Source organism: Crocodylus siamensis, chromosome 1 (assembly GCF_052110815.1).
Source record: "Crocodylus siamensis isolate JL-2025a chromosome 1, ASM5211081v1, whole genome shotgun sequence".
NCBI lineage: Eukaryota > Metazoa > Chordata > Crocodylia > Crocodylidae > Crocodylus > Crocodylus siamensis.
Window position 1 is genome coordinate 204,390,811 of NC_143395.1, and position 15,916 is coordinate 204,406,726.

The 15,916-nt window shown below is 47.0% G+C and overlaps 1 protein-coding gene across 2 annotated transcripts in view; it reads right to left on the reverse strand.

Annotated features, from left to right (window-relative positions):
• MERTK (MER proto-oncogene, tyrosine kinase) overlaps positions 1–5,143 on the reverse strand; it is a 79,123-nt gene extending 73,980 nt beyond the window's left edge. The window contains exon 1 of one of the 2 annotated variants that reach the window (XM_090053089.1): positions 4,698–5,143. In XM_090053089.1, coding sequence (XP_089909215.1) covers positions 4,698–4,773 — 76 coding nt within the window. In that variant the 5' untranslated portion in view covers positions 4,774–5,143. The remainder of the gene's footprint in view (positions 1–4,697) is intronic. The other variant, XM_090053099.1, reaches the window with a different exon arrangement.
• Between the last annotated feature and the right edge of the window lie 10,773 nt (positions 5,144–15,916).

Sequence of the window (15,916 nt, forward strand, 5' to 3'; positions counted from 1 at the left end):
TAACCTAAACCTACCCTCTGCCAGCTTGTGACCGTTATTCCTGGTCACTCCTGGCAGTGCTCAGGGGAACAGTGACTCCCCCAGTGCCTGCTGATCCCCCCTAACTAGTTTATAACAGGCCACTAGATCCCCCCTCAGCCTTCTCTTGTGGAGGCTGAACAGGTTCAGGTCCCGTAGCCTCTCCTCATAGGGCCTGCCCTGCTGTCCCCTGATCATGCGAGTGGCCCTCCTCTGGACCCTCTCCATGCTGTCCACATCCCTCTTGAAGTGTGGTGCCCAGAACTGGACGCAGCACTCCAGCTGTGGCCTGACCAGTGCCGCATAGAGGGGGAGGATCACCTCTTTGGACCTGCTTGAAATGCATCTGTGGATGCATGACAAGGTGCGGTTGGCCTTCCTAACTGCTTCCCCACACTGCCGACCCATGTTCATCTTGGAGTCAGTGATGACTCCAAGATCCTTTTCCACCTCCGTGCTGACAAGAGGGGAGTTCCCTAACCGGTAGGTATGGTGCTGGTTCTTCCTCCCCAGGTGCATCGCCTTGCACTTGTCTGTGTTGAACCCCATCCTATTCTCATCCGCCCACCCTTGTAACCTGTCTAGGTCTGATTGTATCCTGTTGCTTCCTTCTAGTGTGCCCACGTCCCCCCACATCTTAGTGTCATCAGCAAATTTGAACAGGGTGCTTTTTACCCCCTCGTCCAAATCACTGATGAAGATGTTGAACAGTGCGGGCCAGAGGACCGAGCCCTGCGGAACCCCACTGCCCACGTCCTTCCAGGTTGAGAAGATTTAAAAATCTTCTACTGGATATCTCAAGCAAAACTACAGGTCTGATCAATCCACCTTGTTGATATCAGTAAAATTATGCTTCCTTTTCAAAAAGTAAATTTGATCAATCTTAGTTAACTTGCCACTTCAAAAAAATGAATTAAGTGGTTAGAATTAAATCAAAAAATTAGTAGAAGGTTTGGACATTTTTACTCAACAAGTATTCAGAAGAGACTTTTTTTAGGCAGCAAGTAGTCCTGAAAAATCAAACATCTCTAAGGTTTAATGGTATGTCATTAAATTTCCCGTTGTGAATAACTGAGCACTCAGATAAGTACGGTGTACATTACATAGAACCAGTGACCTAATATTGAGGCTGGATACATTTCTTTACTAAGCTGATCTCTATTTTTACTCATGAAAAATGATACTTTTAGAAAGAAATTCCTGAACAGTCGCAACAGTTTGCTCCTAGTTTCGACTACTTTTAGAGTAAACAGAAATGCTCTCCCAGTCTAAGTTACTAAACAACTATCCTCCCCTACAAAAACAACTAAGCTGTTCAAGAGTGCCTCATCTCTTAAACCATCATAACACAAACAAAAAGCAGGTGAGTATGGCTGAACCTTCAACATCTTACTGTTGCTTGCTTATACCACGCTAAGAACCAGGCGACCAGATGCAAAATGGCTGAATGGCTCAATAAAGACAGATTTTTGCCTTGCGAGGGACCTCTGAAACTTGAGATCCTCATTTCCTGACACAGGCCAGCCAGGCAGCCCTCCTTCTCCTTTGAATTAGAAATCTCACACTGAGCTGAGACAGCAATATCTATTTCTTAAAGTCGATTTGTTTTCAGGAAAAAAAATCTACTCTCATAAACAACAAAATATTAGCCGGTGTTTCTCCATTTATTACCCAGAGAAAAAGTATTGGTAGCCCAAGGGTCCAATACCTTTCCCTTTAATACATGCACTCAGAAAGGTGCCACCACCTTTACTACTTGAGTCCTTTTCTAATCTAGAACTCTGTCTTGGGGACTGATACAGCTCCCATCAACATAGTAGGTATTTGTCCTCACAACACCTCCGAGAGGAAGAGAAATGTTCTCCACTGACAGGCGGAGAACTGTGTCCTAAAGACATTGAGCTCATGGCACAGTAGGCACTGAATTCCATTCTTGCCAGAGTTGGGCTAGCATCCTCATCCTTGGAGCACCCTTCCCTCCCTTCCTGCCACCCACCCCCTCATTCCAGCAGCAAACTGTTTGGGGGGGAAAGGGAAGCAGAAATACAAGCTAAAATGTTACTTTTTAAAACAAGGGTAGGCAACCCCCAGCATGGGTGCCCGAGTGGCACGTGAAGGCACTTTGCTTGGCACGTGCACCTTGGGGTGGATGGAAGGGAAGGGGCTGAGGTTGCACTGCTACAACATGGATCAGGCCCCTCATGGCTTTCCACCCCTGGCATGCCAACATCTTCCAAGTTGAGGTTGCAAGTGTTTTTGGCACTCTGCTGACCCCTGATTTAGAACTTTAGTTTTATTATTATTTCACTTTCAAAAGACAGCAATACAATCACCTCACCTAGCCTGCAGTTGAAGGGACCAACTAGCCAGCTAATAATAAAGACCCAGCTACTGAAGCAAAAAAGAAAAAAAACTCTCTCCCTTTCCCCACACCCACCCAAATGGCAGTCTTGCTTTCTCAACAGATTCCCTTAATGACTTTTGGAATGTGCAGAGAATAGAAGAAAGAATCTAAACTGAGAGCCCTGCATCAGAAAACCTTACAGAGTCCAATTATTTTTTTAATGAGATATTACTGGATTACTGTGTAAATCCAGGAAGATTTCCACACATTCTCTGTAGTATTATAAATTCAGGATTTCTCTGACTGTATCCAACATGCATATCCAAGTGATCACAACAAATACTTACATATTTACCCTGATAAAAGGACTATTTGGATATGCTCCCCTCATATGGAAACAGAGCTCTTACCTGCCCACCATGAGAGAGAATTCATTTCCTTCTAATCCCACCCAAATCATGGGCCTCTGAAATGACCATCGCAGAACTTTGAAGGGACAGTAGGCTAAGATAGGGTGATTTCAGAGTGAGCAACTGGGACATGTGATACAGAGCTTTGGGTGTTCATTTTGTAATTGTCCCCAAGACAGGCGGAAAGGACACTTTCTCACTGTGCTGCAAGTTGTTGGGGTCATGGGGCCTCTGACTTTGCTGATGGTGCAGGCAGGAGTTGAGGGAGTGGCTGAAGAGAGAGGAAGTAGTCTCAAAGTGAGAGACAGCTTCCCACGGGTGTCTGGGTTCAGTACTGGAGTGGTTTTGCACTGGGGTTGCCTTGCCGTTTCATGGGGCTCTTTTCAAAGGGAAGCTTTCACTCAAAATGTGAAGAATTTTATGGTTTGGGTGTGGTAATAAGGAAGGCCAGGGCAGGCTAGGCAGTTGCAATGCCCTTTCAGGATCATCCTTCTTTCTCCTGAGTTTTTCACATGCTCACTATATTTGCTGCACTGTAATACATGTACTGATATACCATCATACTGTTTTTAATCCCATGCTTTTTTATCCTCCCTCTTTTAGTGCACAAGTCTGCTTCCCTGCCTTCCTCTGGAGCATGAGAGATTGGCCACAGTTGAGAAGGGAGAAATGAACTAGGAAATACTCAGGCACCTGGCTGATTGGGGGGGAGGGGGAAGAGTGGCAGAGTCCCATATGCGTACCAAATTGTTCGGACTGATGGGAGCTTGTTCAGCTATTCAAGTTTAATCAGGACCACAAAGGAAGTTTACTCCAGGTCACACTGGTAGGGACCACTGGGGTTGTTATGCTCTCCTCTGTAAAGAAAGGCACTTCCCAAGATCACCCAGGCACACCTTACCCAACAAATTCCCTGTCACTGATAGGGCCCAAGGGATCAGTGACACTCTTGATTTCTCCTGCTCTCTCTTCATAGCAGTGTTGTTTTGAAGGAGCTGGAGCTTTTATATTTGTGGGTTTTTTTCTGTCAGCTTGTGATGTGTGGGAGGGACCGCTAATGGACTCCCATGGACTCTTACAGTCTTGTTATCTGTTACAGAGTCATCTACAGTTGCAGAGGACTGAACCCAATGACTGGTGTGTTCCCATCATCTTCACTTGGATCACATCAGCATGTCTAGGGACCAACAGAAAAGGGGTCCCATTTTGCTACACCTGGTTAAAGCCCAGCACAGCAGCATCCCTGCCCCAAAGAACCTACCCCAGAGGTTGGCAACCCCTGGTACATGCGCCAGCAGAGCATATCACATGCCATTTGTGGCGTGCCATTTTGCTCGCCACACCACAGCCAGCCTGGGCTCTGGGCAGCTGGTGCGGACTACAGAGGCCAGGCTACTCGCAGCAGGTGGCAGGGAGGCTGCAAGCCCTGCTTAAGGCTCGGTGTCTTCTCACATACCTCCAGGGCCCACTGTGGGGAAGGAGCTGGAGCAGCTCAGCCCCATCCCATCCCCGGCTGTTTGCGGGGACCCGAGCCCAGCAACAAGGAGTGGGCCCCTCGTGGTTCCCCCTCCCTCTGCCCGGACACGCCACGTCGAGGCGCGGGGTGAGCTTGGGATGTCTTTGCCACTCCGGCCCTGCCCTACACTCTGAAGAGGCAAACGGGGGGGAAGGGGCCTACGGTTTGTTGTGAGGCCAGCGAGAGAGACAGCCTCATTCCCAGAGTGCCAGTAAGGGTTACACTTCCCCTTTCCCAGACTTTTCCCGCCGCAGCCCGGGGCTTGGATGAGCGCACAGGCTCCTGCTCGCCCCCCGGACATCTCCCGCCCCTGCCTGCGGGCAGCTCCGGGGCCGGGATGGTCTCGCACCCGCTCGCGGGCACAGGTCCCTGCCCAAACAGCACAGCCCACGGACGCCGCCGGACTCACCCGCTCCGCAGCCCGGCAGCAGCAACAACAGCAACAGCGGCGGCAGCAGCCGACGCTCTGCCCAGCCCCGGCCCATGGCGGTAGCCTGGCGAGCGCCTCGGGCAGCCGAGCGCCCCGGGCAGCCGAGCGCCCAGCAAATGCCTGCCCCGAGCGGGACAGGACAGGACGGGACTGGACGGGGCGGAGCGGGGCCGGAGTGTCCTGCCCGGGCTCGGGCTCGGGCTCGGGCCCGCCCCGCGCTCCCCCCGCGGGCGCCGCGGAGGCGGGAGAGCTGTGCCTGGGGGCGCCGGGCTGCTGCGTGGCTGCTGAGCCCTCCCTCAGAACCGCCTCCACGGGGGAGCCCCCTGCCCCGACTCCTTCTGCCCCTGTTTTGTTCGTGAAAGAAATGGGGAATAGCTCCGGAATCGGGACTGCAGGTTCTGGAAAAAAAAATGCTGGCTGCAAAATGTGCCTGGGAAACCTGTTCCTGTTCAACTACAGGCTTTCGCCTCCTTATGAGGCTCCACGCGGCTTCGGAAAACGGGGCTAGCTCGGCGCCACTGAAGAGCCAGCTCTCCTACCAAAACCATCAGGCCTGTTCCAGTGCGTGTTCCCGCGGGAGAAAAGATTATGCCTACCCCTGCAGGGCCCCCTCCTTTCTTCCTCCCCTTTCACTGCCCTTCCTATTCTAATCTCCTATTCTACTTAGTGCGTTTTAGTTACAAGCCCCCTCACCGGCATCTGGTGAAATAAGCCACGGCTCATGAAAGTTTATGCATCTCCGATTTAGTTAACCCGTGAGGTGCAAATCTACCCTGCTTTCTATCAGTGTGCCTTTGTCAAGCCCTCCCACTGCTGCTCTTCCTGGGGCTTCTGTCTCTCCTAGAGCGGCTCCCTAGTTTTCAAGGAGTCCATGGAAAAGGACCAGTGTTTGTTGTTTTTGTTGGGGTGCATCCAACTATCCACACACAATGGCACAACGTTATCTACAGGAGTGTTTCTCAACCTGTAGGTCAGGACCCAAAAAAAGTGGGTCACAACAATAGGTCACAAACTTGAAAAATGGATTCTCCTTTAAAGGAGACTGCCACACTTGGGGGCAGCAGGTCAGGAGTGAGGGGCACTGGATAAGGACTGGTTATTGAACTTTAGAAATGAGTCTTGGTACAAAAAAGGTTGAGAACGACCCATCTACATTACTAACTAAACCTCATCTCACTCACAAAGGCTCCCACCTACTGTAGGCACCTGGTGAATGCCGCAGTCAGCAGGATGAATGACTTGGCTATCAACAGAAAACAGGGCCAGTTTTGCCACCTCCTGTAACTGCAGAACCTGATGGTTGTATTATGCAGTTTGCACTCACTGCCTACTCTGTCATCCTCACACAGCAATCAGAATGCTAGGTTATAGCCTCAAACAGAAAAGCCAAGCTTTTAGGTGCTCAAGAGCAGGGACAGACAACAGCAGTCATCAGTGATACTTCTCAGCTCTTGAACTGTGTTATTTATACCTTTACCCAGTGAAACACTTCACCCCCTGCATATCGTATATTCTTTTATATTTAAGGATTTTTCATGAATTTACTGTATTTCTATACCATTTAGGGGGCAGTGGTCAGGGGATCTGAATATGATCCCAAATCCTCTAGCTTCCCACCAAAGGTAAGAAAACATTAAGGAAGTCCACTATGTAGATTTATAAACACCTTTCTTTTCTTTTAATGCTCTCTTTGCACATATTTTTAAGGACTTATCTCTGTTTTCATTTCATCATTTTCATGCACATTGAAAATGTCTCCCTGTCATTTTTAGGAGTAAAATCATCCAATGATGATTGGTTTGGTGGTCCTGAGTGAGATACCAAATCCTATTCATTTCCCTCATGGTGGGTCCCTTAGCTGGGATTCTGGGGGCATAATGTATTAGGCCCACCCCCACAAAAGCATAATTTAAAGTCATAACAATACATAACTGATGTATCATTATTTATGAAGCACTGTTATTTCTGTAACCTCACAGTAGGTGATATCACTTTCTTGTGACATTATTCTACTTATTTCTACATCTATTTCATTTTGTTTTGTGTAATGGAGAGTTTAGTATTCTCTGAATTGATAATAGGTTCCTTTGGGGTTGGTGGAGATGAATGTAAATTATACTACTGAGCACAGAGGCTGCATTTGTTACTACAGTTAAATCCACAGTGGGAGTGTAGGAAAGTCTTTTACAACTATGTTAGCACCAGAGTAAACATTCCTCTGGGCAGTTGTCTACAATAGGGATCAAACTTAGGTCTTTCAGTTCTTGCAGCATAAGCTTCTCTGCCTAAGACCCATCTTTGTTCATCAAACCTGTATGAGGTTCATTAAGCTACCTCTGTAGGTAGGCTGAGCCTGTCAACCCTGCCACCCACCCTTGGTTGGAATAAAATGTGCAATGATTTGTACTGTTGTAGGTAGATGGCCAGGTGTGTGCCAGCCATCAACATTTTTGCCAGTGTTGTCTACCCCTGAGCGTCTTAAAAAAGCCAGGAGGCAATCTGTGTTAGTGCTAGAATAGAGTTAGTCAATCGGGAACAGGCTGTGGTCCACAGGCCCTGCAAATGCAGAGCCTCAGCACATGTTGTCACCACCTGTAGTTCTGGAGATTCCTGGTGCATCAGATGAAAGAGCTGTTGTTGCTTTGGTGGTAGCTGATCTGGGCCTTGAACAGTCAGGAGCCTGAAGACCATAGGGAAGCAGGTACCCAGCACCTTATTTATTGCAAACTTTTCACAAGCATAAACCCCAGCAACTCTGACTTGGAGACCTAGGTTCAAATCTCTCTCCCCACATCCTTGGTAAGCACCCTTACCATTGATATAGTAATGTGTCTGAAGAAGTACGAGTCATACCTGACTCTCTCGTGTGGTTTACCCAAGCAAATCAGATGGGAAAGCACTCCACAAAAGGTGGCCAGGATGGGACAGAGATGTTCTATTTCAGTGAGAGACTGACATACATTGTGGGTTTGTTTACTTGGACATTTGATTTTGTGGATCTGAGGGACTTCTCATTTTAGATTGATTTAGAAAAAAAAGTTGTCTTAAGATGGTTAGCTTTAAAAAAATTGCTTAATGGGATGGAGCTTACATTTGCAAAATGTTTGCAATTAACAAGATGGCCAAGGGCATGAACATTGCCCAGAATATTATGCTTAGATCTTTTTCCTTCTGATGCAAAAAAGTTATTTGAACTGTACCATGAATTTCCCTTTTATAGGGAAACCTACATACAGTTTTCTCCAAGTTTAGAAGAAAGTTCTCAAAATGACAATGATAATTATTATTATCATCATCATTTTTACTATGGACTGCGTTTGTAGCATGTGCTGATGTCTATATAGAATATAGTAGGCCATAAACAATTAAGCCATCCCATCTTGCTCACAGAAAAAGATAAATCTGGCTGTACACAGGAGCCCAACTTTTTTAGTAGGTTGGATTATCCAGTCCTTTTGCAGTACTCTTGAGGAGGTCACAGCTAATTTGGTATAGCTCCTTTCATGGACAGCACTACAAGTACCATGTTTATAATGCTCATCTTCCCCAGGCATCAGATAATACCACTAATAGGTCACAAGTGTAAAGGCTTTCTTAGCCCCTCTCCAAAGGTGTGATCATGATGTCATCTCTCACCCATGTAACTAGCAGCTGGTACATTCAGGCCTTATTCTCTTTCCCTTAGCCAGGCAGTACTCCTCCTTCCTAGTTGCCGGCAGAGAGAGAGAAAGCACTCAAAGCCTCCAGCCTGGCTCTTATAGTAGTCAGCCCTGACCCTTCTGGTCAGCTGACACACCAGGTGTGGGCCCTTAGCTCCTCCTGGTTGCCCCAGCAACCAACACCTGAGCCCATGCCACTGCTTTTCAGTTTTGAAAGAAAGAATGTAAATTCTCTGATAAAACCCCAAATACACATTTTTTGCTATTAAAATGAAACTCCACTATATATATTATATATATAATATATATATATGTATGTATCAATTGAACACAATGTTTTATTGATATATTTACAATTTTAAAGCAATTTGGAAGCCTACCAGTGCCTCAATCAGTATAATAAGTAAATTCTAAATACATATACATATACATTTTGATGTTTGATTTTGGGGTTTTTTATCATGGAAAATCAGAGCTCCCCCTGCCCCCTTCGCTCACCAAGACATGGATCCAGCTGCAGCTGTCCCTTCCCCCGCACTTTGTGGCACTGAGCAGCCCTGATATGGCAGTGCTCTGCCCATGCCATTGCCCTTCACTCCCAAGCCACAGCCCCACAGCCCTGCCAGTGCTCCTCACTCCCCACCCATCAAGCCTCCTCATCCCAACCCATTCTGCCCTGCCATGCCAGGCCCCGCCTGCTGGGCCAGAGAGGCCCTGGGAAGAGGGCAGCAGGGCAGGGAGCCTTGAGCCCACAGCTGCCAACCTGCATCCATGCCCATCCCATACACAAATCTGGGGGTATGTGCTCTTGATGCTGCCTGGCTACCATGTACATGTGTGCACATTAACATGGTACCACCTCCCTGATTGCCCTCCTCCTGCTCCCCCCAGCCCCTTGCAGGCTAGAACTCTTCCAGTCTGCAAGGGGAAACCCACTGTTTCCCACATTCTTCTTAAAGGAGAAGATTTGCATTTTTCATCTTTAAAAGAGAAAATCTGTGTTTTTCTACTTAAAATGAGAAAATCTGCATTTCACCACATTTTTCTGTGGTGAACAGAAAACCTGGATCCCTAGTGATCAGGAGGGGGATGGCGGATCAGGTCTGTGGGGTACTGGGAAGACAAATCCATGAAGCCTTAGTGCAGCTGAGAGATGTGGTTTGGCTTTTCCAATGTCAGAAACTGAATGTAGCTATACTTAAGCTGAATTTAGAAAAGAAACATGATTGCATGGCACACATTTATTCTGGCCACTCTAGAAAGGATGGGTTTCCTCCTGCACATCCATAGGATGGATTCAGATGCTGTATTTGGACATAAAGTGTTGAGTACCGGTTAACGCTTGCCTGACTGAACAGTCAGGAGTGCAATGATGATGTCCTTTTCCTATTTTTTAAATTTATATGTGTAATGGAACCACTGTTGGAGAAGATATTGTTTGTAATTGTAATGTTCAGCCATGAGTAAAATGATCATAGAGTACACTTTGCTCCCTGTGCACATATACTGTTTACTACTTAACCACACATAAAACATGTTAGTATGCTATTTTATGTATGTTTTAATGTATGTTTTAGTACATTTATACAAATGACAGTTCATGCAATATGGACAACATTATGTTACTATGGCAACCTCATAGGTTCAGTTAGTTCTTACTGTAAACAAAAATAAATTACACATCTGTATTTCTTTGGCAGTCGAGTACAAACTGAATCCTATAGAATGATTTGTGCTTAGTGTGCAATATTATTTAGATGATGCAGTAATTGAGGATTTACTGGAACAGTGGGACTTAGCAGTCCAAATAGCCTAATTATGTATTGTGATATTTGATTAAATAAAATTGCATGCAATTACATTGTTCCCTATAGGCTCGCTGGAACAATGACTAGATTCATTGGAAAAACAGAAAATAGTAGCTGTTCCGGTAGTTAACAGAAAATGGTAACTGCCTGACATCTAGTGCTGGCAGCTGGAGATGCAATTAGGTTTCATTTGTAGCACTGATATTTAGAAAGATCAGAGACTGTATTTAGAAAAACTCAGTAGGCAACAAACCCTTTCTGTCTCATCAAGGATAAGAGAATAGCCATCTCCAAATCTCCAACCCAAAGCATATTATGGGCTAGGTTCTTTGCTGGTGTCAGCTGAAGAAGCTCAGAGTACAGTGGAATTATATGAATGTACATCAGCTGCACATTTTAAATCTGAAATAGGGATCAGATGGAAAAGCTCCCTGCTCTAGCAGGGGACAGTACACCATGACCTAGGTATGAGGTCCCTTTTAAATCTTTGTTGCTATGTAATCTGGCTCTGGGTGCGATGTACTTTCTCTCCAGAAGACCATGACATCCTAAAAATCCTACTTTCCTCCTTGTAAGGCAGAATGCTTGAGAAATATGATGGGGTATGCTACAGTCATTATTCAGTGCCTCTTGGAAAGCACCCTGCAGCTCTGTTGCACTTGGCCAAACAGTACATTTTGTAGGGAAGTCCTGTCAGCCAGCCATAATTTTAAAAAAGGGTTAAAAACTACTTTTGGCTCCTAAATTTGATGCTAAGTACCCCTCCCAGCTTACAATCAGCTTCCTGTTTTTAAAGTGTTCTCCTATTCTCAATTTGCTGTATGAAAGACCCTCACAACTAGGAGAAGATGATAGAGGCCCTGATCCTGCTCTGGGTCCCATGTAGGTAGATATCTCTATCTGCCTGGAGCCACACTGTACTCAGTGGGGCTCCAGCCTGGTGATTGGGCCCTCCCACAAGCAGCTTGTTCACAGACCTGCAAAAGTCAAAAGTGTCTTCCTGTGACCCACCCCATGGAATCTAGCTCACAGCATCTAACAGTCTTTGTCAGCTGTATGTAAGTTCATTCTAAAGTAGTAAACCACCTGGCAGCATAAAGGCAACAACAAAAACAACCCCCCCCCACCCTAGAAAACAGGAAGATTTTGCCCCCTTCCCTGCAGTTGACTCAGGGACTCTTAAAAAGCATCAGAAGTTTCAGAGAAACAGGCTGGAGCACTTTTGAGCCTTACCAAGTGCCCAGAGCTGAGTCTCTGTGGCAGGAGCTTAAAGAGAAGCTCTGATAGCTCTCATGGAAGAGGAAACAAAACAGGTGTTTGATCAGAAAGCAGTGGAGACTTAAGAGCTGTCCCTTTATGCTGGGGTTTTGTTGGGCTGTTCTTTATCTGGAGTTGAACTCTTAAGCTGTATGGAGCTGAAGAATTTACTAGTCCAAATGTTTTTAGTTGCAAGACATTTATGACACAATCTGGAAACTTAGAAAGGATTTTTATAGGGCATCTTAAAAAAGATTTTTCTGTAAAGCTACTCATTCTCCAGTCCTCCTCTTGGGGGAGGGAGTATGAGATGTTCCCTTTTAATGGAGGCTGCTTGAGATGGCAGCTTATTGTGGCTAGGAGGGCCAAGTGCTTGATGAAAATAACTTGTACTCATAAAGGTGACTAGGATCTTAAAAGGGATGACATAAGACTAGTTCAATATGATTGTGAATTAGTGATGCAGTGACACTAGGGTCATTTTCAGTGATCTGGACATTACAGGGAAACTGAGACTGTGGCCAAGGGCTGGTCAGTTAGGGGATATCTGTAAACACCTTCCTCTGAGGCCCCCTCTACATGTTACAGGTATTGTGCAATTACCTTGATACTAGCTACACCTGCAAAGTAGTTATATCACACAATGAAAAGCTCCAACCAACTATGAAGTTAGACCTTGAAAATGTGTACTAACTTTACAGCTGGTTGCTATCTAGCTTTAATTTGCATGTGTAAGCAGGGTCTCCCCTGCAGCTGGGAATCCCCTCAGCTGACAGGCCTCCCAGCCACAGGGGTGCACCTTGCCTAGTGTGAAACCCCCAGGCATGGGGGATTGCAGCTGCCTTGGTCCCCTGGGCCTGGGGGATTGTGGCAGCTGCAGTTTGCTGGGACCAGGGGTGTATGGGGTTCCCTCACATTGTGGGTAGCCAGTTCACAATACAGTGACCAACTGGTCACTCTTACTTGTTTCATAACTGGGGAGATCATCTTCCAAAGAAATGGAAGGGAAGTGGCTTGCAGGCCAAAAGGTTGGAGGTAGAGGAGCTTCGCCCATTCTGTTTTCAGGGGCAGAATGCGTATCTGAGAATCCCAACTAGATAGCAGGCTTGAGACTCCTGCATTATGCCTGATTTACTTTCTCCCAGTAAACCCAGATGGCAGAGCATTCTTTCTCCATTGAGAAGTACCCAGGTTCTCCTGCAGCAGCTCCTGGATACCAGGGTATGGACAGACCCTAGCTCCCTTACTTCTTGGAGATCCCTGTCTTTCCTGTCTTTGAACAGCTGCCATTGCTCCTACCTCTACATCCCAGTAGTGGCAGCTGAGTTCCACTTTGAGCAAAACCTGCCACTATGGTGACAACTCCAAGACAGAGAGCCTCACTGCCTTGGTGAAAGCTGAGTGATAGCTTCCCTCTTCCAAGGCTGATTCCCTGCTCTAATAATAACAGCAAAGGCATTCTGCCCCCTCATCCCAAGGGTTGATCCAGAGGGGGTGCAGTAGTGTGGCTGCATCCCTCTTTTGGACTGGATTGTGCTGCTGTAGCCTCCGGGGACTTCTTTTTAAGTGGATGAGAATCCTCCCTTCTCCTCCAGGGTCAGAGGCACATTCCCTCTCTTCCCCTTCCTCTGTTCCCCACCTGTCCTGCTCCTGTTTCCAATTCCCCCAGGGGTGGGGGAGTCTTCAGAGCTGATCCTACTCATTCCAACTGTGCTGTAGGGGCAGAGGGGGAGGACAGGGGGTAGCCTCACTTAGGGCAGGCACAGTGCCTACTCCTGGGGGGAACGGGCAGTGTGGAGGAACCTAGCCCCTTCCTGTTGCTGCACAGTACCCAGCACAGAAGCTTCCCCAGCTCTGGGACAAATGGGAAAGCTGCAGTGACTGGGGAGGGGAGGGCACCTGCCTTAGAGCATGCAGAGAAAAATCAGGGATGCTTACGTGTTTGGGAACTTTAAAAAGTCTTCAGAAGCTCTTGTCGGGTGGTATGTCTGTACCAGTGGCTTCACCTCCCACCTGCCTCCCCCACTGCCAGTGACATGGATAGAATGGATGGCTCTGCCCCACACCCCTATCCCTGACCACAGGGCCATTAGCATGCCTGAGCACTGCCTTACCCTGGGGCAGGGGCCTCCTGCCACAGCATCACTGTCCTCCATCTCCACATCCATGGCCAAAGCCAGGTGGCAGCAGCAGGTCCCTTCCCTCTGGGCCACTGATACCTGCCAGGAGCTTTGCAGGAGGTCTAATGTTGCCAGGTCTTAAGTATGAAATTATTGTATTTGCTGAAAAACTACTATACACTGAAAAAAAATTGCAAATGAATATACAAATAAGCCTTCTTATTTACTTTATATTGCTCATCATAAGTCACCAGTGAGTGAATGAGAACTGGGCCATCCAAGTGGAAGCATTTCCTTATTTTAAGGTAAGCCGTCATAAGAAAATGCTGACAGCAAACCCAAAGGTCAGTTAAGACTCCTTGCTAGTGACTTGGGTTTTGCACATGCTGTGTCAATGAGCTGCCTCAAAAACAGGTACATTCTGAACACTTTTTTTATTATTGATTGTCAGGGATCCTGGCTTTTTCTGAAAAAAAATCTCCGATTTCCAGTTTAAGAAAGTTACCCCAAATCCACATTTCCATGATTAATATGGAATGCTGCTAATATATTGTAACAAGGTTCGTTGGGTAAAGCTGCTATTTCTTATTAGACCAACTCAAATAGTTGGAAAAAATTCTAGCTTCCTCAGCCTTATGAAGGTCTTGCTTAACCAATCTCATTTCCTTTTACGACCAGGTGACCTATCACCTGGACAAGGGGGAAGAGATTGATGTTGTATATCTTGACTTTAAAAAAGCCTTCAGTCTGGTATCCCATGATCACCTCTTGGCAAAACTGGCTAACGGCAGCCTCAACCTCACCATGATCCACTGGCTGGGGAACTGGCTCTGCGGCAGGACCCAGAGGGTGGTAGTTGATGGGAGCCAATTGTCTTGGTGCGTGGTCACCAGTGGGGTCCCACAAGGCTCTGTCCTAGGGCCTATACTGTTTAACATCTTCATCAATGATGTGGACATTGGTGTCAGAAGCAGACTGGCCAGGTTTGCCAACGACACCAAACTCTGGGGTAAAGCATCCATACCTGAGGACAGGAGGGCGATCCAGGCAGATCTTGACAGGCTCATGAAATAGGCAGATGAGAATCTGATGGTGTTTAACCCCGAAAAATGTAAGGTTCTCCAACTTGGGAGGAAAAACCTGCAGCATCCTTATAGGCTTGGCAGTGCTACACTGGCTAGCACTATGGATGAAAGGGACTTGGGGGTTATGATTGACTACAAGATGAACTTGAGCCTGCAATGTGATGCTGCAGCTAGTAAAGCAAGCAAAACACTGGCTTGTGTCCACAGATGCTTCTCAAGTAAATCCCGGGATGTCATTCTCCCATTGTACTTGGCCTTGGTGAGGCCATAGCTGTAGTACTGCATCCAGTTTTGGGCTCCACAATTCAAAAAGGACATGGAGAAGCTTGAGAGGGTGCATAGGAGAGCTACGTGCATGATCAGAGGTCAGGAAAACAGACCTTATGATGAGAGGCTGAGAGCTCTTTAGCCTGGAAAAGTGCAGGCTCAGGTGTAATCTGGTGGCCACCTGTTAGTTTCATAGTTTCTAGGGTCGGAAGGGACCTGAGTAGATTATCTAGTCTGATCATCTAGTCCGACCACCCCCCCCAGTTTATTAGGGGTGTTCACCAGGATCTGGGGGAATGTCTGTTCACCAGAGCACCCCAAGGAATGATAAGATCGAACAGTCACAAACTCCGCTGCGACCGATTCAAGCTGGACATAAGAAAGAACTTCACTGTCTTGAGCCCCCAAGGTTTGGAATAGACTGCCACCGGATGCGGTTCAAACACCCACCTTGAACACCTTAAAGGGATAATTGAATGTTCATCTTGCTGGGACTTCCTGCCCCTGGGGCAGGGGGCTGGACTCAATCCTCCAGGGTCCCTTCCATTCCCAATGTCTATGAAATCTATGAAATACCTGAAAGCTTGCAAAGAAATTTTTTTCCAACTGTCTGAGTTGGTCTAATAAATTTATCACACTTACCCGAAGAACCTTGTCTGCCTACATCCTTAGACGAACAGGGCTACAACCTACACCACTGAGAGAGAGAGAGAGAGAGAGAGAGAGAGAGAGAGAGAGAGAGAGAGAGAGAGGTGTTTCATTTTATTCACGAAAAATGTGGATGTGGGTTGTTTTTCTTTAATCCGAAATGGGGGGGGGGGGGTTAAAGCAGAGAAAATCAGGATCCCTGGTGATCCTACATGGTGCGAGGGCTGGTGCGAGGACTGAAGTGATGGTACAAACACCTTCATTCTCGTACAGCACTCTTGCCCCTACTGCCGTGACGACAGCACGGCGGACTCCCGCCCCGCGGTGATGCAGCCAGTGCGCCGAGGAGGGCGG